Raw genomic sequence first — 23,895 nt, 5'->3', positions numbered from 1 at the left:
TGATCCTACTGCAAGGCCTCATCAGGGTACGCGAAAGACTGGCCTCCTGCTCATCCAAAGCAGAGAAACTGATCATCCTAATGGAGCTTCTCAAGGAGACCTCACTGTGAAGCTCCATGAGAAAAATGACAGTGACGGCCAAGAAATAGTATCCTTTTTAATATAACAAAATGTTTTTTTTCCCACAGGATTTCTCTCCCAAAATTTTTCTCCCAACAGGTAGATATGCAGGACCACCGAAGCGAAAAGGACGCAGCCAAATTATGAAAAAATGAAATACTTAAATTCAGTAAATCACAAAGTAAAACAGCGTAAAAAGTTCAGAACTTATTGTTTTCTTTTTCTTGTCATTTGTATGAGGTTTTTTATCCAGTAAAGAATTTTTCCTCATAAAACTTATTAATGTAACATAAAATCAGTCAATTAAATACAACCATCAGATGGTGATAGTAATAAAGCTAATCAGCCGCAGTACTAGTTAGTTAGAAACATGAAGGGTATTGTTATAAGCCCTAGCTAGTTAGAGGATTACGAAAGAATCCATAAAATCAAAAAAAAAATAATAGATTACTCATCGTACTCATCTGCCCTGATGATGAACACTGCAATGCTGTCTGAAACGTTGGTTAAATAGGGAGGTAGCGCAACACGGCACAATACCCCAAAAACAAGTAAAATTGTTATTATTCTACTCAAGGGGAGTTTAAATAATTAATACTATTCAAGTAAAAGAAAAGGAGGAACGAGAAAAAAAGAAGTTACTTAGTTACAAAACACTCTTAAAATTTATTTAATAAAAATGTATAAAGAAGGGTTAGTCTTAATCTAGTCGTAAATTAAAGTTCTTATCTTGAACCGCGGATCTCCACGATCGCACTTATCACCGACATCACATAAGCGGCAACTTGGGTTGGATCCGAAGGGCGGAATTAGTTCAGCCTGGGCCAAGGCTCCGAAGGGCGGAGTCGGCAGGCAGCGACTCCTGAGAGGGCAGCTTCCTCGTAGGGATATCCTCAGCGCCGCTCCAAGGGGGAGAGCAGGAAGTTTCTCGGTGGAGGCGAGACGGTAACTTCTGCTAGGGCAGCTCCCTGGTCGGAAGAGCCTCGGTGCCGCTCCAAAGGGGGAGAGCAGGAAGTTTCTCGGCGGAGGCGAGACGGTAACTTCTGCTAGGGCAGTTCCCTGGTCGGCAGCTGCCTCGGCGCCGCTCCAAGGGGGGGGGGGGGCGAGATGATGACTGTCGGGTGCCAAAAAAAAATCAACTGTTGGTTGCGGAATCTGTCTTCAGCTGTTGAGGCGAGATGAGAACTGCCGAGAGGGCAGCTTCCTCGGCGACCGCCCCAAGGGGCGGGCGAGATGATCACTCTCTGACTGGGTACTGTTTTGGTTGCGGAATCTGTTGAGCTGCGCAATCCGGCGACCGTAGCGCACCTGTCGTGGGGTGCTGGAACTAAAGTGGTTCCGCTTTACCCCACTTCGGTACGTTGTCTGAATCCGTGGCGCTGGCATCGCCATCCTCACCGCTAGAGTTATTATTATTTTAAAAGATTTTAATATTTCATTTGTGCAAAAGACCTTCAAACTATTACAATATAGCCTAGCCTTGGGCGAAGGTTTTTATTGCCGGGTCGCTGGTTTAACAATACACCCATTTCGGATTACGACTTGATGGGTGTATTTCCAAGTTGGCTTTCTAATTTTTTTATTGCGGGACCCGTGAAACTATTGACAAAATATTTAAGGTCTAATAAAATCTGAACTGCCGCCTCCATTTGCGTGTGAAATCACAGAGACAAATGCTGGAGCACGTGTTCACTTTGGTCTTTCTGTGAATTCAAGTCACGTAGATACCTGGGGACATATCAAAATAATACCTCAAAAAGTAAAAACATGCTTTAAAAAAAACAGCTTCATCTGTTGGACAAACATGCTTTTTTGAAAAACAGCGTGTCAACATCTGTTAGACGTAAAAGTAACACTATTGTTTATGTATCTGCACAGACAGACTGAGCCATAATAAACGACAATTGAGCCACACCGATGCGTAGCGGAGTATAGCTGCTATATAAGAAAACAACGATCGATCCGTACGGAGCAGTAGTAACATTCATAAACAGAAAACGCCACAAATTTCCGTGGCCATAGATAAATTCACTCGTTCGCCTTTTGAAAAAAATAAAACAATTCATAACATTTTTGACAGCTGTCTAACGCTAATTCTGCTTATGGTAATCGAAATTGCGATAGTTTTGATTCTTTCATTTAAAACTCCAATTTCATTGAACTTATCAATTATTTCTTGAAGACATATTAATGTATCATTAAAGATGCTTTTGTTCCACCATGTTATTCCGTCTTCAATCGACCATACTTAAAAATATAAATCGCTTTGCCAAATTTTGGTTAAGTTTTCAAACACCTTGAATTTAACATTTATACTTTTAAAATCGTAGTTTTCACTGTGTATTGCTATAAATATTGATAAAACCGCCATGGAAAATATAACAGAGTAAGTTTATGTTATTTTTTGTGGTAATCAACGAATTTTAAAACCGTTTGTTTGGCATATCAAATCAATATTTTGTAGAATTATTTGAAATATTATATTACGTATACGTGATATAATTTTATTGTTTAGGGTATTTCTTTTGTTTTTAATTGTTTTTGTTTGTTACTTCCACATGTCATAGATTGAAAGTAAATCGTGAGAAGGTTTAAATTTTATTTTATTCATTGTTATTGTGCTGGAGAATATACGATGCAAATGTGAATGGTAGCAGAAGTCGGGGACGCCCGAAGAAGACATGGCACGACCAAGTGAATCAGATACTTGAGTCGGGCCATGTCAAGAGTCAGATCAATAGAAGAGTATGTATGAGACGATGTATGAATGTGAATGAGGCAAGGAGTTTGTGCCAAGACCGAGTTGTTTGGCGGTCCGTCCTTTCTTCCTACCCCTGCGGAGAAACGGCGTGATGGTTAGTTAGTTAATTATTGTGCTGATCCCATATTAAAATTTTACGGGTTTTTTGAAGGATGCTAAAATTTTTTTCTTCATGAAATTCACATTGTGGCGTCATTTTAATTTAAATATACTTATATTTATTAAATAAATATAACAATATTTAATAAATGAATAGTTATTTATTTTATTAAAATAATATTTTTGTATTTTTTGTATTTGTTTATTATTTGTGTTTTTTACAATAAATATACAATGTTTACAAGTCATACTGTTTTAATTTATACTACACTTCCATTAAAAGCATTTGCTTGTGGATGAAAGAGGAGTGTACATTTGTGAAAGAATAATATAGAATAAATTATTGTATTTGGAAGGAAGAAAAAAAAATATTATGGAGGATAAATAGAGTATAGTAGGATAATTTGTGAGATTTTCAAGTGAAACTTGGGGAATCAGTTTTTTTGCTAACGATTTCCCTGAAATATTTTTTTATATTGTTCAATATTTGTTTTTAGTCATTAATGCTTCTAATTTCTTCTGTTAATTTATTAAAGAAATGTTTTCCTTGGTGGGTATAATAGTGCTGGGCTAAAGAAGTGTGTAGTTTAAGGCATGCAAATAAATATTTAAGTCTGGTTCGATTTTCAGCTATGAATGAGTATTTATCTTTTTCTTTTATAATTTGAATAATTGAATTTTTCATAAATAAGTCTTAAAATGTACGAACTTTGAATAAGATAGACTGAGCCACAGCACCGCGTGTTTGCTAGTTTAAAATAAATTTATCAAATAAAATTTACTTGCGCTTGCCGGGATTTGAACCTGCGACCTCCAGCTTGCTAGTCGATAGCCTTACCCCTCAACCACGGCGACTATCGAAATGTCGGATGATGCAATGATTTCGAAAATTTAAAGAAAATAAGGAACACTAAGAATATATTTAAATGGTATATATTTCAATAAAAAAATCTCTTTATTTTCAGTGACTTAGATCAAAAAGACGTGTTTAAAAATGCCTCTGAAAAACCTGATGGAATATGCCTGGATTCTGTGAATATGGGCGTTCTTATTCCTACCGAAAATGATTATCAAGTAATTTTAACTTTAAATTATTTATTCCCAAATCAGTATTTCCCAACACACTTATTCATAAATCCATATTTATGTACTACACTCTATATTCCCAAATTAGTATTTCCTAACATAATACCTATTCCAAAATCAAATAAAAAAATTCTGCTTCACTATATATTCCCAAATCAGCCTTTCTTATCACACAGTGTATTCCCAAATCAGTATTTCCCACCACACTGTTTATTCATAGATCCATATTTATGTACTACACACTGTGTATTCCCAAACCAGCCTTTCTTATCACACTATGTATTCCCAAATCAGTATTTCACACCACACTGTTTATTCATAAATCTATATTTATGTAGTACACTGTTTATTCCCAAAATAGTATTTCCTAACATAATACCTATTCCCAAATCAATATAAAAATTTTCTACCACACATTTATTTTCAAATCAGCCTTTCTTATCACACAGTGTATTCCCAAATCAGTATTTCCCACCACACTGTTTATTCATAAATCCATATTTATCTACTTCACACTGTGTATTCCCAAACCAGCCTTTCTTATCACACTATGCATTCCCAAATCAGTATTTCACACCACACTGTTTATTCATAAATCTATATTTATGTAGTACACTGTTTATTCCCAAAATAGTATTTCCTAACATAATACCTATTCCCAAATCAATATAAAAATTTTCTACCACACCATTTATTTCCAAATCAGCCTTTCTTATCATACTCTGTATTCCCAAATCAGTATTTCTCACCACACTGTTTCTTCATAAATCCATATTTATATAGTACACTGTGTATTCCCAAACCAGCCTTTCTTATCACACTATGTATTCCCAAATCAGTATTTCACACCACACTGTTTATTCATAAATCTATATTTATGTAGTACACTGTTTATTCCCAAAATAGTATTTCCTAACATAATACCTATTCCCAAATCAATATAAAAAATTTCTACCACACCATTTATTTTCAAATCAGCCTTTCTAATCATACTCTGTATTCCCAAATCTGTATTTTCCACCACACTGTTTATTCATAAATCCATATTTATGTACTACACTGTTAATTCCCAAATTAGTATTTCCTAACATAATACCTATTCCCAAATCAAATTTTAATTTTTCTACCACACCGTATATTCCCAAATCAGCCTTTCTTATCACACTGTGTATTCTTTAATCAGTATTTCCCACCACACTGTTTATCGATAAATTCATATTTATGGATAGATTTTTTCTCAAATTAGTATTTCCTAACATACTTACTACTATCAAATCAATATAAAAAAAATCTATTAAATCATATATTCCCAAATTAGTCTTACTTACCACATTGTATGTTTTCGAATCAAATTAGTATTTTGTACCAAACCATATTACATAGACTATTTATCCATGAAATTTGAACAAGTGTACATGAATACTAGCCGCTGTAATACAAAGGTATACAATTTTGAGTTAAGAGTCTTGAAAACTGCTGAAATTTTACTTATTTGATTTTATTCTTTTAGGAAAATGATGTAATGAATATTGAAGAAGTCAAAGATAATCAAATTCTATCAGACGAAACAAAAATCGAAAATAAACAGATTTCATCAGAAGTAATTATAAATGAAACGATGTTGGATGAACATGCTTCAATGATCGATGACTTTGAGATAAAGTCTAAAAGCTTATCGTTGAACACAAATAAATGTGATGAAATCTTGCCAGATATTAAATTGGACATCGATGAAAACTCATCTAAAATGGATGATACACCGTCATTAGAAAATATTGAAACAACACCATCTCAAAATTATGAAACATTAAGTCATTCACGCAGTCAGGAATATAGTTCAACCATGATTTTAGATTCAAATGATGTAGAATCAATTCAATTTGATGGTGTAGAAATGAATAGTTTATCAAATGTAAATGATTTAGATACTGGTAATTCATCAATGTTAGATGAAGATGCATTATTGAATGAGGATTCATCACCAGGCGATGAAAACGCAGTTATAAATGAAATTTCATCGCAAATGGATGATGAAAATGTTTTATTAAATGAAGACGAGATGGATGATGGTAATGCTGAGCAAATTGATGAAGATGCATTATTGAATGATGAAGAAAGCGATTTAAATGAAAACTCATCGCAAAAATTAAATGAGGTTGTATCGGAGAACGATGAAGATAAATTATTGAATGAGGGTTCATGTTCTCAAACTGATAGAAAATCCACTGAATCAGATGAAAATTTAATAGAAATGGATGAAGATATGTTATTGAATGTAGGGTCACCGCAAATAATTTCATCACAAGTCAATGAAAACATTGAATCGAGTCAGAACTCATCACAAATCGATGAAAACATTGAATCGAGTCAGAGTTCACCAGAAATCGAGGAAAACATTGAATCGAGTCAGATTTCATCACAAATAGATGAAAACATTGAATCTAGTCAGATTTCATCACGGATCGATGAAAACATTGAATCAAGTCAGATTTCATCACAAAACGATGAAAACGTTGAATCAAGTGAGACTTTATCACCTGTTGATGCAAATGCCTCATTAAATGCAGCGCCAACGTGTGTTGATGAATCATTACTGAAAGATGATCATATGCTGTATATACCGGTAGCTGAATCATTGCAATCGATTAATGAATTACTGAAAGATGATGGGATGCTTTATATACCAGAAGCTGAATCATTGCAATTAATTGATGAAAATTTAGAAGAAAAAAAATCAGAATTAAGTGAAGGTAAATCACATGATTTATCGAGTACTCCCATTAAAATGAGTTTATCGAACAATTACGTTAATGAACATATCGGAGGTGAATCTGCAGACAGTAGAGAAAGTTCTGAAGAAGGTGAAATAGTTACCGGAGACAGTTTGATTATTTCCGGAGAGTCCCGATTTCAGGACGAACTGGAAATAAAACAAGAACACATCGAAGATTGCGAACGGCTGACAATCAACGAACAAGCAAACTACGATGATTGTGAAAATAATATGAATAGCGAAGACATGTTGGAAACAGGTCAGAAATGCAATGAAGTTGATGGACTGTTTATTAAAGAGGAATGCGTGGAAAGAATCGGAGAAGAATCGCAAGATTGCAACAGTTTAGAAATGGAAGATAATGCAATCTTACCGCAAATTGCAACATGCGAATCATTGCAGAATAAACAAGATATTGCAGTTAGTAGTCGAACAGATACAGGTATATTTCATACCGTTATTAAAGAGGAGTGTTTAGAATATGACAGAATTGAAACAATGGAATCTAATGTAAAAACTGAAATCTCAGATATCATAATAAAAGAAGAATGTATTGATATTTTCGATCAATCAATCGTAAAACAAGAAGTTGGTTATTTTGAAGACGCTTTACAAAATAAAGAAGACGATTTGAATTTAAACGTTGTTAATGATACGGACTTCAGTGTTGTGCCGGTGTCGTTGAAAAGTAACAGCGAATTCCACAACGGAAATCTTCCCAATTCAATGGAAGAAGAAATCATCATACCGTCGGCGGTGATTACAACTTTAAGGCCGAGACGCTGTAAAAAGTTTCGGTCTAAAGAATGCGACGCAATCAGCGATAAAGTCAACAGCGAACCGCACTTACAAGATATGGACGAGGAAGTTGATGATTTGTTAGCGCCGCGTGGATTTGCTTGTCCGATCTGCAACAAGAAATACATGAGTATCGTCACGTTAACGCGCCATGAAAAAACGCATGAAGAAATCGATTTACAGGACCCTAAAGGCGTCATAGTTAAAGACGGCATCTATTCGTGTTCTTGCGGCAAAGGTTTCAGAAGACGTAGCAGTGCTTTAGCGTGCATAAAAGTTCATACGAAAACTGGTCTGCCTTGTCAATGGTGTACGTTGGTTTTCCAAACACAAATGACCTTGCGAAAACATTGCAAAGTGGCACACCGCGAGATGATGCAAGCAAGACACCACTGCACGACGTGTAAAAAAACATTCACGCATAAACGTAGCTTGTTAAGACATACACAATTGCATTTACGAGACTTAAAAAAGGAAATGAAAACAAAAAAAGCTAAAGTTCGTCCAAAAGATATTGAGGTGATTAATCTCGATTCGGAAGATTCTTTAGACAAGCCACAGTTGTCTTGTGATTTCTGCAGTATCGATTACAAGTCAGTGGCAGATTTGAGGAGTCATTTGATCTGCGCTCATCCCGTCATTCATTCCGCGAGCGAGTTGGATCTGGCCAAGAGAAAACCCTTCTCAAAGTTTAAGTTTAACTGCCGAACTTGCGGAAAGGGGCATTCGACGCTCGGTGCGTTGACATTGCATAATAAAACAGATCACAAGAAAGTAAAGGTAACTAAATCTTTGATTTATAATATAATTGCATATTATTTTATGAACAGGCAGCATTATGCTGATGCGCTCATATCTGATTTCACAATAAGTTTAACAGTAATTGAGTTGTTTTATATTTTAACCCTAAAGATATAACTAAACTGTTTTCATTGTTTCATTGTAACTACACTTTCGTCGAGTGGACTACGCAATAAAACACTAGAAATAAATCAAAAATATTTAAAAGATAGGAACTTGTTACATGGCACAAAAGTAAGGTTTATAATGAACAAATTAATATCAAAATATCAGTCTACACAGCGACCACACATGTCAACATTATGTGGACCACAAATAGCCTTTCTACATCTGGTGCAATGGTGTTTGGTCATCCTCCGGGACTTGGATGGACACAGGTAGCTAATTTTACGCACGTTTGACGTAGATAGAACCGGAGCTTCTATTGTAGAAGATTCGTCAACATTAACAATAAATATAAGAATATATGAATGTACGTACCTTAAAAATAAAAATTGTTGTTATAACTAAACTTTCGTCCAGCGGACGACGAGATGGTCATGGGGCACGTCCTAGTATGCGTGTGGCCGCAATCGCGTCACGTGCTGCACTGTTTACTCATATTAGGAAGGTAATGAAAGAGTCAAGGTCGGGAAGCGGGGGGAAGTAGGTGATTTCGAATTTCGCCGAGTAGCGCGTCGTCGCCTCGACGAGCGATTAGTTATCTGGGGTTAAATAAGTTTTTTCTCTTCTCTCCAAATAAGAATCTAATCGAGCTTCAAATTTGTTTATGTTAGTAGCATCGATGACATGTTGTGGAAGTTTGTTCCTTGCGTCCACTACTCCATTCGTCCACTACTCTATTCGTCCACTACTCTATTCGTCCACTACTCCATTCGTCCATTACTCTATTCGTCCACTGCTCTACTCGTCCACTACTAGTGTTTCCTAGGATTGGATGCAAAAGGATTGGTTTCGTTATGTTTTTTTGAATGTCTACGGAGATTTACATTTTTGTTGATGGTGAAGACTTCTTGAACGCTTTTTGTATCCATATTTCTTGAATGATTATACTTTTGTATTTGTGTTTATTTGAGACATATCATTCCATTCCCGTCCATTTGAGTTATTATGAACTGTATAGCTTATATAAGATCTGCTTCTGTAAATCCGTAGGCCGCTGGTTCAAATCCGGCTCGATGGACCAAAAATGGGGCGCGCTGGTGTGATGATTTTTAATAATATAGCAAAGAATTTTGATGGATGCTAATATTAAACTTCAAGATAGGATTGTAATCAATGACTTAACCATTTTTCTCTTGTCACCTTGCGCTTTAGGCAGCACAGGAAAGGAATTGTTAGTATAGGATAAGATGTGATTGACCAGAAAAGAATTAATGTGGTGAAATTTGGCTTTAATTGTTATTGAGATAGTGCGATAATTGCGAATTGAACAAGCGGCACGTGAACCTATAAAGATTTGCGCATAGGTAGCAATATTTTAGTAGTTTGATAAGTGATAGCAGAGCGGTGCGGTTTGTAAGGAATTTGTGTCTTGGGCAGCGATGTAATATAATAATATTTGGATGACTTGTATAGCGCTGTTTTTGTGCAATATTAAAATTAGTATAATATTGAAGTAGATAGACACATAACTGGCACAACTAACTTCCTTATTCTACGGTTTGTGCATATTTTTATTTTCCTGTCCATTTTTATTTTAGCATAACGAAAGAAAATGGCAAATGATACCTTACTCTATCTAGTTTGTAAACATTTGCTTTTCTAAAATTCTCCAGCTCCCATTTCCTGCTGCTGGGGCATTCCATCACTTTATTTTGGGCGGACTCTGCAGATTTATACTGCCAAGATGAATGTATGACGAATGCAAAAATTTTGTCATTATTATCAAACCGATAAACATCCGAATTTATAGATAAGCCCATCAGATAAAGGGGAAAAAAATAATTTGCGCGGATCGGGGAGGGAGCATGACCGTCTCCCTTCTTGTAATTTGTCAATAAGTGAATCTGACAATTTACAGGCAACTCGCTTTCTAATATGCATCACAATTTAGTCGGCGAAAATAAAATATGCTTAGAAATTACTAGTCCTTTTTTATAATGGCGTGTCAAATTAACGACAAATTCCAAATTGGGTGAACAAAAGTTCGGGCTTGTTTAAAAACCTGAATATTTTGTTACACCCATTTAGTTAATTTTACAAATTTACCCATCTCACTCATTTTTAGCGTCGCTAGGCCTGGTGGTTCGTTTAAAAATGAACATTCAGATCTGCGCAAAAAAGTCTCATAATGCACTGCGTTGCAAACCGTTGCCTTATTTTAGCGAACTTTACTTTTCTGCACAGGGTCTGTTCAATGTGCGCTATTCGGCGTTCAATATACGACTGATTGCATAGTTTATTCAAAGCATTCTTGAACCCTCCAGTGCCAAAAATATAGTCACGTGGTTTGCCTTCAGCTAGTCAAAAGTTCACATCAGGGCAAGTCTACCAATTTGGTTGTCTATGGTCAAACCCTATTTTACCTGTACTATATTGTCTACTGGATATATTAGTGTGTTTATGGTGTCCTGACCATTTTACTTCAGCACTGCATTTATGATTTTATCTTCCAGGTGACCTTCAACTGTGACCGCTGCCACGAGCGTTTCCCCACGCGCAGCGAGCTGTCCTCTCACCGGCGTCTGCACTGCCGCGGAGTGGCAGTCCTCCCCCCCGCGCCGCCCCCCGCTCCCCCCGTAGTGCCACCCCCACCCCCCGTGAAACCCCCACACCAATGTGACGTATGTGGGCTTGGGTTCCGGTCACAGGGAAGCATGGAGCAGCATAGAGAGACGCATCCGTTTCTCACTTTTGCGAGGGACGACAATACAAACACAAAGATATTCTTTAAATAGAGCGATACTACTTAACCGAGGAAAAGGGTCGATGAAAACACTGCTTCCAATATCGGTTAGAAGCTCAGTGGACAAATGCGTCAGGTTCCCACTGCGGCTTAAGTGGATTTTAATTCCTCTGATTGCTAAGTCGTCATGTACTATAATGATTGTATTAGGAGCAATTCAAATATTGTCCAGTTTATTCGTAAACCAAGAATGTTTGTCTTTCTTTAAAAAAAAAGAGTATATACACATAAAAGGTTCCGTAACCTCGTAATACAAGCGGGAAACTGGTGAATCTGCATCACATAGAAAACATTAAAAAACTATTGCCTGTTTTATGCTTTGACGCATTAAAGACAACAGCTGATATTAACCTCGATATAATTGATAGCGACCGATTTTGTACAAATTCGACCAAAAAAATTTCAACTTTGGACCCGATTTACTCCAAAACGAAAGCTCAAATCAAAAAAAGTTATACTACAAAATCGAGTCTAAACGTGATTTACCATTCCCCGCTTTTACTACGAGTTATGATCATCGTGTACAAAGGTTGTAACAGCACGTAATGCATAGGAATCGCTGGTTCAAATCCTTCGGTTACGAGCTGTTACACCTGTATATATGTATATTTGTGAAAGGGGAGACAAAAGAAAATGTTGGGAACTACCTCGCTATTCAGATCTGGTCAAATGTATATACACAGTGTCCAGAAACTCGTACACTCCGGAAATCTACATCACATAGAGCGGACTGGTCAGGGTTTGATAATTTTACCGCGGCACACATTGTTTTATTTTGGTTACTGTCACTGCAGAAAACCCCGCTTCACACAGATAAGATGTCGGAAATGGCAATAGGGATTTAAGTGCTGTGGTGGCAATCTCAGGGTATTTAGCCATGACTTTAATCCAGAACACCGGCAGAGTTATTGTCTCGAACGTAGTTTTAAGGCTGCCGTCATTTGCAATCTCAGGCAGTTGAAATTCTTCTTTCGCAAGCTCTTGCAGGCTTTTGTGCCGCGGCCCTTACCATATGAGCTACGGCCCTAAACAGGGCTGCGGACCATGCGTTGGGGACCACTAACATAGAGAACCACTTTTTTTTAGCAATTAAAGGGTTAAAAAAAAATTTTCAAGATGATTATTCGTCAATGCATTTTAAAATACATTAAACGGCTGATATTTTATTTATTTATTTAACGTCCAGAGGGCTTTTACATGGTTGGTAGTATAATTTTAATTTGACAGATACTTTGAAACATAAAAAATAAGAATAAAATTACATTTGATAAAAGCTATGCAACAAGTCATACAAACACAAGAAACAAAAACAGAAAATTACAGCTATTTGTAGGTTTACATGATGTGTTTAGGAGTATTGTTGAAATAAATGTTTTAAATGATCCACAAAACTTGCCAAGTTGGTATTGAATGTGTCAACATCACCCAAGTAATGATTTCCCATGGTGTGAAGTCGTTGTATCGGATATTATAGAAAACTTAGATATTAACCCTCTAGTGACTGATTTTGTTGAAATTTGACCAGTAAAATTCCAACTTTGTACTCGATTTACTCGAAAACGAAAGCCGAAATCAAAAGTTACAAGTACCACAAAATCGACCCCAGTTTCCCGTTTCTACTATAAGTTTCTGGACATTGTATATATATATTTTTTAAATGTTAATTACGCACAAGTCCCAGCTGTCCTGACCCAGTGGAACTATTGCATCCCCAATCGGGATATGTTGTGAAGGTAGGGGTGGGGAGTGGAAGGAGATGGGAAAGAGAAAGGTGGGAAAGTACCTGACTATTGAGGTCTGATCACCAAATATAGTAAAACTAATCTCAAGCAATATTTCTCTGTAAATTTGGCGAAACATCACTGAGTAACAGCCCTTTATCTTATGCTCACTTATTATTGGTTTCAACGAACAAGGAGCAACAAGTATATGCATTGTTCAAATTTGAATATTTTAAAACTGTGTACAGTGTTTTTGTTATTTGTTTTTGGGGTGTTATGCCGTGTTTCGCTAACTCCTTCTTTAGCCAACGTTTCGGACAGCATTGCAGTGTCCAAAAATAAAAAATAAAAAATTGATACGTTAATGTTAGCTCAGAGGGTTGGAGCTGGCAACACGGTATCACAACCTCATACATAAGCTCACATTTCACCACAACCTCAAATAACACATCTGGCCTGATGATGGACACTGCAATGCTGTCCGAAACGTTGGCTAAAGAAGGAGTTAGCGAAACACGGCATAACACCCCAAAAACAAATAACAAAAATACTTTTGGCCGTGAAAGTCTTAAATCATATTTGTTTACAGTGCGTCTATTTTGTATTATATGAATTATTACGAACATTTTTCAATTCACTGATATTTTCGTTTATGAAATCGAATAACTTTGAAACGTGCTGTATGCAAGCATTTCATCTGTGTGATTACTGTGAACGTGACTATGATAAAGACTGCCATACCTGGAAACCTAAAATACCCTGGACGGAGCTACTCGAGAACAATTTGTAATTGCACGGTGGAGAAAAAAAAAAACTTTTTCCTACTTAATTTTGTCATGTCCCATTCCCTGTCTCATTAAATACCCCACAAAAAATTCATAAGCCATTATATACATTAACCTTTCCCTTATTGTGCTAAAAAAATCCACGCGTTCCGGTGCTTTGTAGTCAATACACATCTCAAAATAAGCGATTTAATATCAGAAAAAATATGAATATTCATAGCTAATCGCTTATGTTTATTATATTTTATACCAAAAGTGATAATAATTGTAATTTAATTGCTGAAAACATGAAAAAACCATCGGCAGATGCTAAAAAAACGTGCGAGGGGTCCACATCTAACGACGGTCCGCGACCGACTGGCTGGCGGCTGGCAGTGCTAGATATGCGGTCGTAGGTATCGAGGGTCTAAATAAAAATACAACTGCGGATGTGTGGATTTCTCATGCTCCCGCATTGCGAACTAAAGCGGGACATCAATAGCGTGTCATTTCCTCGCACACTCTTCGCGTAACATTGTCACACGGTTGATTGTATTGTTGTATTTGTTTCCAATTTTTAACATAAAATCTCTGATTTTTAATTGAATTTGAAAACTATGTAAAATTTTATTATTTAATTCAGTGCATAAATGTATAACGGAGGAATACCTAAAATCTGAACCCAGAATTTATTATTTTTGTTGTTTGTTTTTGGGGTGTTATGCCGTGTTGCGCTTACTCCTTCTTTAGCCGACGTTTCGGACAGCGTTGCAGTGTTCATCATCAGGGCAGATCCGGTAGATCCGAAGATGTGAGCAACACGGCATAACACCCCAAAAACAAACAACATAAATGCTTTTGGCCGTGAAAATCTAAAAACTTACCAGAATTTATTATATTTATAGAGTTATTAAAGTTATTAGAAGCAATGTGTAGTAAATACACACCACAAATAAGGAAAGGTTAAATAAAATAGTTAATTTTATATCTTTGTAATTTTATAAGTTTGTCAAAAAAGATGGCTGCCAGGCAATTTCCCTTCATCCTAGATTTGGCTTCAATGTCATTCATACAAAATCGCACCAACACTTTGTCCGTGGCCTTTTAGATTTATGACATCCTATACCATAGACACTTTGGCCATTTCATAGTGAATCAATAATGACAGTCCAAATCTCATGGCATCGAAAGACCATAAATTATGAAATCTATAAAAGTTTATATTTCTCTCTGGTTTTGATTAGATATATATGTATGTACATAGTTAATATGTTAATAATGTAAATCTTTTGATAATTAATTTTGGTATTAGATTGTTAAATTAAATCGGGAATAAAAATGTGAAGTAATATTTTTATGTGGCTGTAACAACAAACTTTTGTGCCCTCGTTGAGTTTGGCAGCCATCTCTGATCTGGAGTCCCAAAATACCTGAAAACAAAATTACTCAATGCAGAAACGGACGGTCGTTTGATAGATTCACCACAGATATCAGTTAGGAATATTGTCCTTGTTCTACCGGTATTTCAATAGAAGATGCTCCGAGGAACTAGCATCATTGATACCTATGAGATCAAGCCAAACGTGTGCTCCACACAGCATTCTCTTGGATGACGTAGTAGGCCCAGCGTCTCTTGTGAAAGTTGTGATAGCAAACCTAATCTAACAGCGTTAAGCTTTTTTTTATTGTCTCATTTGGCCGATCCCCACATATGCTCTCTCTCTCTGTTAGGTTAGGTTAAGGAGGCTAACATGACGATACATCTATGCTAAAATTTGTGCTTTTATTTTCATCTGTATGTGTAATAATCTATTACAAACCATGTACTAAACACAGGACCAGTTCTAAGCCAAATGGCGCTAGTATAAACCTGAAGGGCGGTGTGTTAGGTATTATCAGCGTATTGGCTCCTCGGGAAGTCGTCACCCAGATCGTACCACTCCAATAGCACCTACACAGGACCGGCCCTGACTTTAAATGTGCTAGTTCTGTAGGAAATGAAACTAGTTGTGATTTATATTGTTATAATGTCCTGTTGAGTAGTCATCCGTATATGCACTAAGCAGATAAATTATTTCATATTATCCTAAATCTATTATTCCCGAAATAAGGTTAATTTTCCCCTACTCCGGGCGTTTTGATCAAATGAGCTAAAACTCTGCAGATAGACTTGTTGACGATGACAATGCATTCTATCAATTATTGGTGGAACACACATTTTTCTGAAATTATTGGTAAATTTTTAAATTTACTCCAGTCCCTGGGGAAGACGGTTCAATCCTCAGGCAAACCAAAAAAATAAATTCTTTGAAATAGGCTACTAGCCAGTCCAAGAGATGGCGCAACTAGGTTGAAAAGTTGTTGATTTTTATAAGATTTTTTTTTGAAAAGATAAACTAGATTGATGTTTTTTAGTTTGCAAGTAAAAAATATGTTTTTTTACGGGTTGATTTTTTATCTGTTCAGTGCTATACGATATACATTATTTAACAATATAGGATATTATTGTTCCCAGTTGTCGATTTTTTAATCTGCCATTTTGTTTATATATTTTGTAAATAATTTTGTTGTCGAAATAAATGCCATTTTTCTTGCAATCTTATTTATTAATTAACACAATACACATTAATTAAATTTTTATTTAATAAAATAATACAATAATTGTTCTAGTAAGCGAAGCTAGCAGTCCACAAAAGAGTGCTGGTAGTAACCCTGATATATGGCATGAAAGTGGCAGAGGAAAGATGTAAATAGACTGAATGTTCTAGAAATGAATTCCCTGAGGCGTATGTGCGGTAAAAACCATGTACAAATGAGGAGATCCGGTAAAAATGCAAGACTGAGTGAGATTAAGAAAGGAACGCTTAGATATTTGCGCATGTGGAGCGGATGAATGAAGAAACCAGTGTAAGGAAAATATCAGATTGATGGAAGTTGATAAATCAAATAAGTCTGTAATCATTGATATCTTGATCACCAATGCAAAATTTTTGCCGTGTGCTATCTGAATCTGTTTTCATAGTGACATACATGTTTTTTTGCAAAATTATGACTATTATGTCTTACTAGATATTGTGTTTACATATTTATAAAATAGTATATAATCTACCATAAGTTGTTTCGCCAGAAAATCTAGTACCTTTAACCTTTTGAATGCGTTAATTAGCTCCGTTTTATCTATACCCGTACGCGGTACATAATTTCAAATACCTATGCACGCAATTAAATGTCAAATTATAGTATTCTGGCATGATTTATTGGACTATATAGACAGAACAGATTATTCTCCACAATATGAAAACAAATCTTCGTGTGTCAACACTCTTAGATGTTTATAAAAACAAAAACATAAAATTTCATACAAAGACGTACCGTATCTTTTAAATGTGGTCCCGCCATTCACTCGGCGTGTGTGTACTTAGGTGATGGACACAAGTGGGACATCATGATCATTTATCATTTTTAGTTATGAATAATATACTAGTACTAACACCATCCGTTGACAAAAATGTAAACTAAAGGACTAAAAGGCGCGAAGAGGCGCACTTGATTATCGATCTTTTTTTATGAAATACAATTTTATTTTTGAGAAATTCTTGTAGATATCAGCATCGTGATAGTTCTACGAATGTCCAAATGAGCAAGAAATACATTTATGACGAAAGAGCGCTGGAATATCGGCCGTCAAAGTTTCCGTATCAACTGTTGATCCAGCCGCGTGTGAGTATAGACTTTTTGCCGTAAAAACAGTTGATACGGCCGCATGCAAAGAGTTAAATACAGAATAAAACATTTTTTACAAAAAAGGATTACAGACAATCATCATATAGTGTAGACATACTAAAATTAAATAAAATTTACAATCAGGTATACAAAACAAAACGTTAGTTAATGACTATTTAAAAAAATATGTGAAATGATTTTTTGTAAGTGGTGTCGCGAAACTGCGACAGCACTGTTATTATTTGGGATTGGGAGGTGCTGCTGAAGGACCAGTTCCAGAACTATGTTAATTGCAATGTTATATAATTAACTTTTTATGCATCCACTAAACTTGATGGACAGTGTTCCTCAATGTTTTAAACCTGGGCTTCTGGACAGGAGAAAAGGGAACTCATCCGTCACAGTTGGAACCACAAAGTCTGCAAGATTCTGGATGTGCTCACTCGAAATATAAATGTTAAAATGTAAATTCACAATATTTAATTCTGTACTTTTGGTTATGTTATATATCAATCCTCCCTGTCTGAGGCATTATTTTACACCAAGCCATAAATAAACCACTAATCGATATCTCCGGGCTTGAAACAAATTGGTCCTAAAAAACCATAGATATGCCAATATATACAGGGTTTTCCAATAAGAGGTGTTATTTTGATATTCAATCGTAAAAGATCAATGGTTTCGTTGCTTGTGTGGCACGTAAACCGTGTTGTTGAAAGTAAACGTTGTCCAGATCAATACCATCCAATTCCGGCCATAAAAAATCATTAATCATCTCTCGATAGCGCAATCCATTCACCGTAACTGTTGCTCCAGCCTTATTTTCGAAAAAGTAAGGTCCAATGACTCCGCCGGACCATAAACCGCACCAAACAGTCACACGTTGAGGATAGAGAGGCTTTTCAACAATAACTCTTGGGTTTTCAGAGCCCCAGATGCGACAATTTTGCTTGTTGACGAAGCCACCGAGGTGGAAATGGGCCTCATCACTCAAGATGATTTGCATTTGATTCACTCAAGTGAATTTTAATAATTTCAATGCGTTGTTGAAGCGTGTATCGTTTCATTTTTATTAATGGCGTAGTTTCTACTTGTCAAATGTCAAAAAATGACAGCTTCAAAAGTAACATCTACCGAAATAGCGGGCTATTCAAAATAACACCTCTTATTGGAAAACCCTGTAGATGGTAGAATTCTCATTCGGAGCCTACTTATTGATTATACTGAGTTTATTCCATAGACTTTCAGAGTTTTTCATTGGTGGATATAGAGTTAGGCGATCATATGACGTTACAATATTTCAGTTCCAATTTTCGACCGGAATTATACCCTCCTGCGCTCTGAGCTCGAGTGAGCTTCAAATGAGCATCATGTCACTTTATTGACATTGTGCAACAATTATATCGATCATGGTGACATTTTGGGATGGGTAAATTGAGTTAGGACAATTGCAGGATTTCATATTCAGATTTCCTATTCACCAAATCTTTGCGAATTCATACCTACCAATTCCATACATATTGTGTGAACAGTAAGTTATTTCGGTGTTACATAATAAAAATATCTGTTACTTTTGCTTATTGGTTATTCAGAGAGACAATTTTTTAGTAGTATGCTTAAGGATACGCACTATGCAGGTTAAGTCAGAAACAATGTATAAAGCAAGGATTGTGCTATGATACAGACATGTACAGCATGCCATTCGCTCTGCGTACCCCTGCGAAAAAATGGAGTGTTGTTTAGTTAGTCAGCTAATAAATTATTTTCCACTTCCTAACTGTTCTAATTTTGCTAAATCTTCCTTCAAGGCTTTTATCTTATTCAAATGCAACAGTTGAACGTCTTTAGACGCTTTAAGTTTGTAACCGTCCGTGAACATAACAGCTTCGAGCTTATCCAAATTCTTCAACAATTTGTCTTTCTTTTTCAACAATTTTTCCGTCCCAACCTTCAAAAACTCCGTCGTTTTCAAATGAGGCAAATCCACGAATATTTTACAATTGTTTTTATCGGAAAAACTCCACAAATCAGTTATATTTTCTTCATTTTCTTTTATGATAATTTCATTCGCTTTTGTAAGCAGCAAAATAAGTGCTTTATTTTGTAATACTACATCTTTAATGTAATCATTTTTACATTCAATCAAAATGTTCGGTTTTATTTTGTTACCGATTTTATATGTACTTAACATTTGTCGTACCGTTGAAATGATGGCGATTGTAGATTCCATTTTTGTTTCTAAATCAAAATTCCTCCAAGTTTCAAAATCTTTGTATTCAGGAAACGATAAGTTAGCAATATTGTCCTGATATTCGTAAATACAGTTTTGTTTCAGAGGAATTGACGGTATTAATTCTTCGGTTAAATAAGGCATAAATGGAGCTAAACATCTCAGAGATGTATTCAAACATACAGATAATGCATTGCAATGTGCAGCCAATTTTTTTACGTTATCATTTTGGTTCAAATCTCCTTTTAAAGCTTCTTTCGTGCATTCGATATAAAAGTCGCAAACCTCTCGGTATAAAAAACTTTTAATTGCCGCGGTTGCAATGTGAAAATTATATTCCTCTAAACTTTGGTTCACAGTTTGTACTAGATAACTCAATCTGCTTAAAATCCAACGATCGATTAGTGCTAAATCGGTTGTTTTACAATACTTCAACATATCGTGTTTTGCATAGACATCGAATGCGTTTCTAAAATACTTTAAACTCTGCCAAATTTTGTTGCAAAATAGCTTATCTGAATGGCATTCTTCGACGTCGAAATGAATATAGTGATTTTTAACGTTTTTACTACATAGAGAAAATCTCAAGGCATCCGCTCCACAAATGGGTATCCCATTAGGGAACAACGAGAATTGTCCGTCCAGAGCTTTTTTTAATTCTTCTTCTGATAAAGTCCCATTCTCGAAAGACTCAATAGTTTTATAATTCAAGACTTTTAAACTTACCCCGTTAATAATGTCTTCTGGGTCTATAACGTTGCCTTTACTCTTGGACATTTTGGCACCGGATGGGTCGCAAATAACACCGTGTAACAATACCTTATCAAACGGTAGTTTACCAGTCAATTTTGTACCGAGCATTACCATTCTCACGACCCAAAAGCAGAGAATATCATGTCCGGTGACCATAATATCGAGTGGATATAATTTTTTTAAATTTTCTTTTTGTTCCGGCCATCCCCAAGATGAGAAAGGATATATACCGGACGAAAACCACGTGTCTAAGACGTCTGTATCTTGTTCACAAATGATTTCAGTGGTTTTTTCAGAATTGATTGAAGCAGTGGCCTTTTTTAATGCATCTTCCATAGTTTCAGCAGCGATCCAAATGAATTCATCTGAAATTAAACATAATATTGTTAGATATATTTTCTACATTTAATAATATCCAAATATATGCGAGAAGGAATTAATAATCTAACCACTTGAACGACAGTGTATTTAAAAAAAAAACCTGGAGCTATAGACATTTCCGGGTGTTCAGTTTGGGATTCGGACGCGCTCATTGCAAAAGTTCAGTTTGTGATTTGTCTGCGCTTATTGCAAAATTTCAGTTTGGGATTCGGCCGCGCTCATTGCAAAAGTTTAGTTTGAGATTCGGCCGCGCTTATTGCAAAAGTTCGGTTTGTGATTCGGCAGCGCTTATTGCAATATTTCAGTTTGTGATTTAACCGCGCTCATTGCAAAAATCATACCTCTGATTATTTAAAAAAGAAAGACAAACATTCCCAGGTTACGAATAACCTGACAATATTTGAAAATCTCCAACTACCATCACAGTAAGGGGAAAATGATGCTTGTGTCATGATGGAGGACTTCAAGGAATACACTATGCCTGGATGAGACCCAGACGCGATGCAAACTCAGCCACTGACCGGTCAATATGGAAAATATTAATACTGAATATCTGCAGCTACCCAAATTTGAGTAGCACCGTTAATGCCCTTGAGTGATATTTAATACCCAAATTTGGGTAGCTATCGTTCAGCATTGTGTCTCATTTTTTACACTAAAATGGATATTTCAAAGCTTCGTAGCTCACTTTTTGTGTGAGTTCAGCACAAGAATCCCAACTGCTCCAGACCGTCTGGAGCCAGTGAGACTATGGCATCCCCAATTGGGGTATGTTGTGATGTTGAAAGCAGTGGGGAAAAGGAAGATGAGGAATTACCTGGCTATTCAGATCTTGTCACCAAACACAGCTAAAGCCATTTAAACCAAAGATTGGATTAGTTCGACGCTCAATTGGCATAACGGTAACAACACTCATTATAAAAATTATTGAAAACAATTATTTCTAGTTTAAAGTTCAAATTTTTTATTATTTTAAACTTTTAAATTTAAAGTAAGTACCTGGTTTATTCAATTCGTAGCATTTATAAGCTGGGATATGGTGTCCCCACCATAACTGTCTAGATATACACCAATCTCTCTCCTCTTCCAACCATCTATTCCAATTATTTAAAAAAGCTTCCGGAACAATCTTTAAATCTCCACTCTTCACACTTTCTATGGCTTTTGCTGCCATTTCTTTACAATTAATGTACCACTGCGATCGCGGCAACAATTCAACAACATCGCCGCTTCTACTGCAAATTGGCAGCGTCATGACGTGCGGTTTAATATCACGCAGAAGTTGTTTGCGATCTAATTCTTTCAGCATTAAATCTCTAGCTTTGTATCGCTTTAATCCATTAAATAAAGGAAAATCTCCAAACATACACCCAGATTCGTTTATAACAGAAATCATTTTTAAATTGTGTCTTTTTGCTATTTCGTAATCGTTTTTATCGTGAGCCGGAGTAATTTTTAATGCTCCTGTTCCAAACTCTTTATCTACACTAGTATCAGCAATTATCGGTATTGATCGTTTTGTAAATGGGTGTTCGACGAATCGTCCGATAAAACGTGTGTATTTTTCATCCGTTGGGTTAACGGCTATCGCTACATCACCTAATATTGTTTCTGGTCGTGTTGTAGCGACGATAATCTCTTCATCGCTGTCTTTTAGTCTGTAAGCGAATTCGGTCAACAATCCGAATTTTACAGGATCGGAATAGCCCGGAACTTTGATATTTGTGGGACCGGGGATACTTAAAACGTCAACTTCTATATCGGATATTGTTGAACGCAGCTCACAACTCCAATTGACTAAGTTGTCACCACGGTAAATCAAACCACAATTAAACAGCGTTACGAATGCGTAATTAACAGCATTAGATTGTTGTTCGTCCATTGTAAAAACTTCTTTGGACCAGTCGAGACTAGCTCCAAGCTTTTTCAGTTGTTTTTGAATCTTTCCGCCATTTTTTTCCTTCCATTTCCAAACCTCTTTCTCGAAATTTTCTCTGCCCAACGATTCCCGCTTTATACCCTTTTTCAGCAAGTGTTTTTCAACGATTGCTTGAGTTGCAATGCCGGCGTGGTCTGTGCCTGGTAACCAGGTCACATTATAACCCTTCATACGCTTCCATCTTGACAAAACGTCTTGCAAAGTTGTGGTTAAAGCGTGCCCAAGATGCAAGGAACCTGTTACGTTTGGTGGCGGCAAAACCAAGCTGTATTTATCTCCATTAATCTCATCCTTTGCTATAAATCTCCCATCTTTTTCCCATTGACTATATTTGTTTGCTTCAACAACTGCAGGATCATAACCTTCTGCCAGTGGTTTTACTTCGTAACTCTTTTGTAAGACTCTGTCACTGCATATTGTTCTTGCGAAATTGTTCCTTATACTTCTATTGTTCTTTCTTACTTTCACAAATAAATATCTTAAAGTATTCATATTGGTTATAAAATTAATAATTTTATTCAATTATTTACAGAGTTTTAGAAAATTTATAACCTAATCTATTTTGACCTGTCAAATTGACAGTTTGCTTCGTATGTTGCCAGGTAATCATTTTTTTAGTAAGAATTTTCAGATTATTGGAGGGACCCCACCACTATCCCAACGGTGCTATAAGGAAAACGATGGTTTCCTCTTTCACCGCACACGTCAAGATTTTAGATCCTTCAATGTCCATGTATACACTATACAGGGCTTAGCAAGCAGTAGGCAAGTACCTACCAAGTTATATTATCATAGTCATATAATAGTAACTTTCTGAAAATAAAAACGCACTGGAGATAAACAATGATGTGGGCGTGTCCAATTCAATTAAAAACAAAAAAATTAAAATTTTCACACTACATCACTGTCATTGGTATTGCGTTTCGTGTTCAACAGCTGTTATAAGCAAGTATGTCAAAAAGCGTCTTCGCTCTTTCGCACACACTAAATAATAATAGTTAAAAATGAGACGAATGGTGCCGTGCCATTTCGTTGTGA

At 36.0% G+C, this 23,895-nt stretch overlaps 2 protein-coding genes across 2 annotated transcripts; one reads left to right on the top strand and one right to left on the bottom strand.

Annotated features, from left to right (window-relative positions):
* The first annotated feature begins 5,620 nt into the window (after nt 1-5,620).
* LOC149409654 (uncharacterized) lies at nt 5,621-13,646 on the top strand. The gene is made up of 2 exons (XM_089649722.1): nt 5,621-8,417; nt 11,057-13,646. Exons 1-2 carry the CDS (start codon nt 5,685-5,687, stop codon nt 11,336-11,338), a joined length of 3,015 nt encoding a protein of 1,004 aa, XP_089505848.1. The 5' UTR covers nt 5,621-5,684; the 3' UTR covers nt 11,339-13,646.
* A 5,567-nt stretch (nt 13,647-19,213) lies between these two features.
* Nucleotides 19,214-23,417, bottom strand: LOC149409653 (putative valine--tRNA ligase, cytoplasmic). Its single transcript, XM_089649425.1, has 2 exons — nt 21,918-23,417; nt 19,214-20,902 (listed from the first exon to the last, which is right to left on the bottom strand). Exons 1-2 carry the CDS (start codon nt 23,347-23,349, stop codon nt 19,314-19,316), a joined length of 3,021 nt encoding a protein of 1,006 aa, XP_089505551.1. The 5' UTR covers nt 23,350-23,417; the 3' UTR covers nt 19,214-19,313.
* Between the last annotated feature and the right edge of the window lie 478 nt (nt 23,418-23,895).

Source organism: Hesperophylax consimilis, chromosome 30, assembly GCF_061612785.1.
Source record: "Hesperophylax consimilis isolate HC1 chromosome 30, BYU_Hcon_1.0, whole genome shotgun sequence".
In the NCBI taxonomy this organism is placed as follows: domain Eukaryota; kingdom Metazoa; phylum Arthropoda; class Insecta; order Trichoptera; family Limnephilidae; genus Hesperophylax; species Hesperophylax consimilis.
Note: the sequence above shows the minus strand (reverse complement) of the source record. Positions and strands in the feature narration are given on the sequence as shown.

Bases quoted from the DNA above. Each gene is read 5' to 3' on its own strand.
- LOC149409653 (XM_089649425.1), bottom strand. From the start codon at position 23,349: ATGAATACTTTAAGATATTTATTTGTGAAAGTAAGAAAGAACAATAGA. The intron at 20,903-21,917 runs GTACTTACTTTA...GTTTAATTTCAG, and splicing joins CTACGAATTGAATAAACCAG to ATGAATTCATTTGGATCGCT.
- LOC149409654 (XM_089649722.1), top strand. From the start codon at position 5,685: ATGTTGGATGAACATGCTTCAATGATCGATGACTTTGAGATAAAGTCT. The intron at 8,418-11,056 runs GTAACTAAATCT...TTTATCTTCCAG, and splicing joins CAGATCACAAGAAAGTAAAG to GTGACCTTCAACTGTGACCG.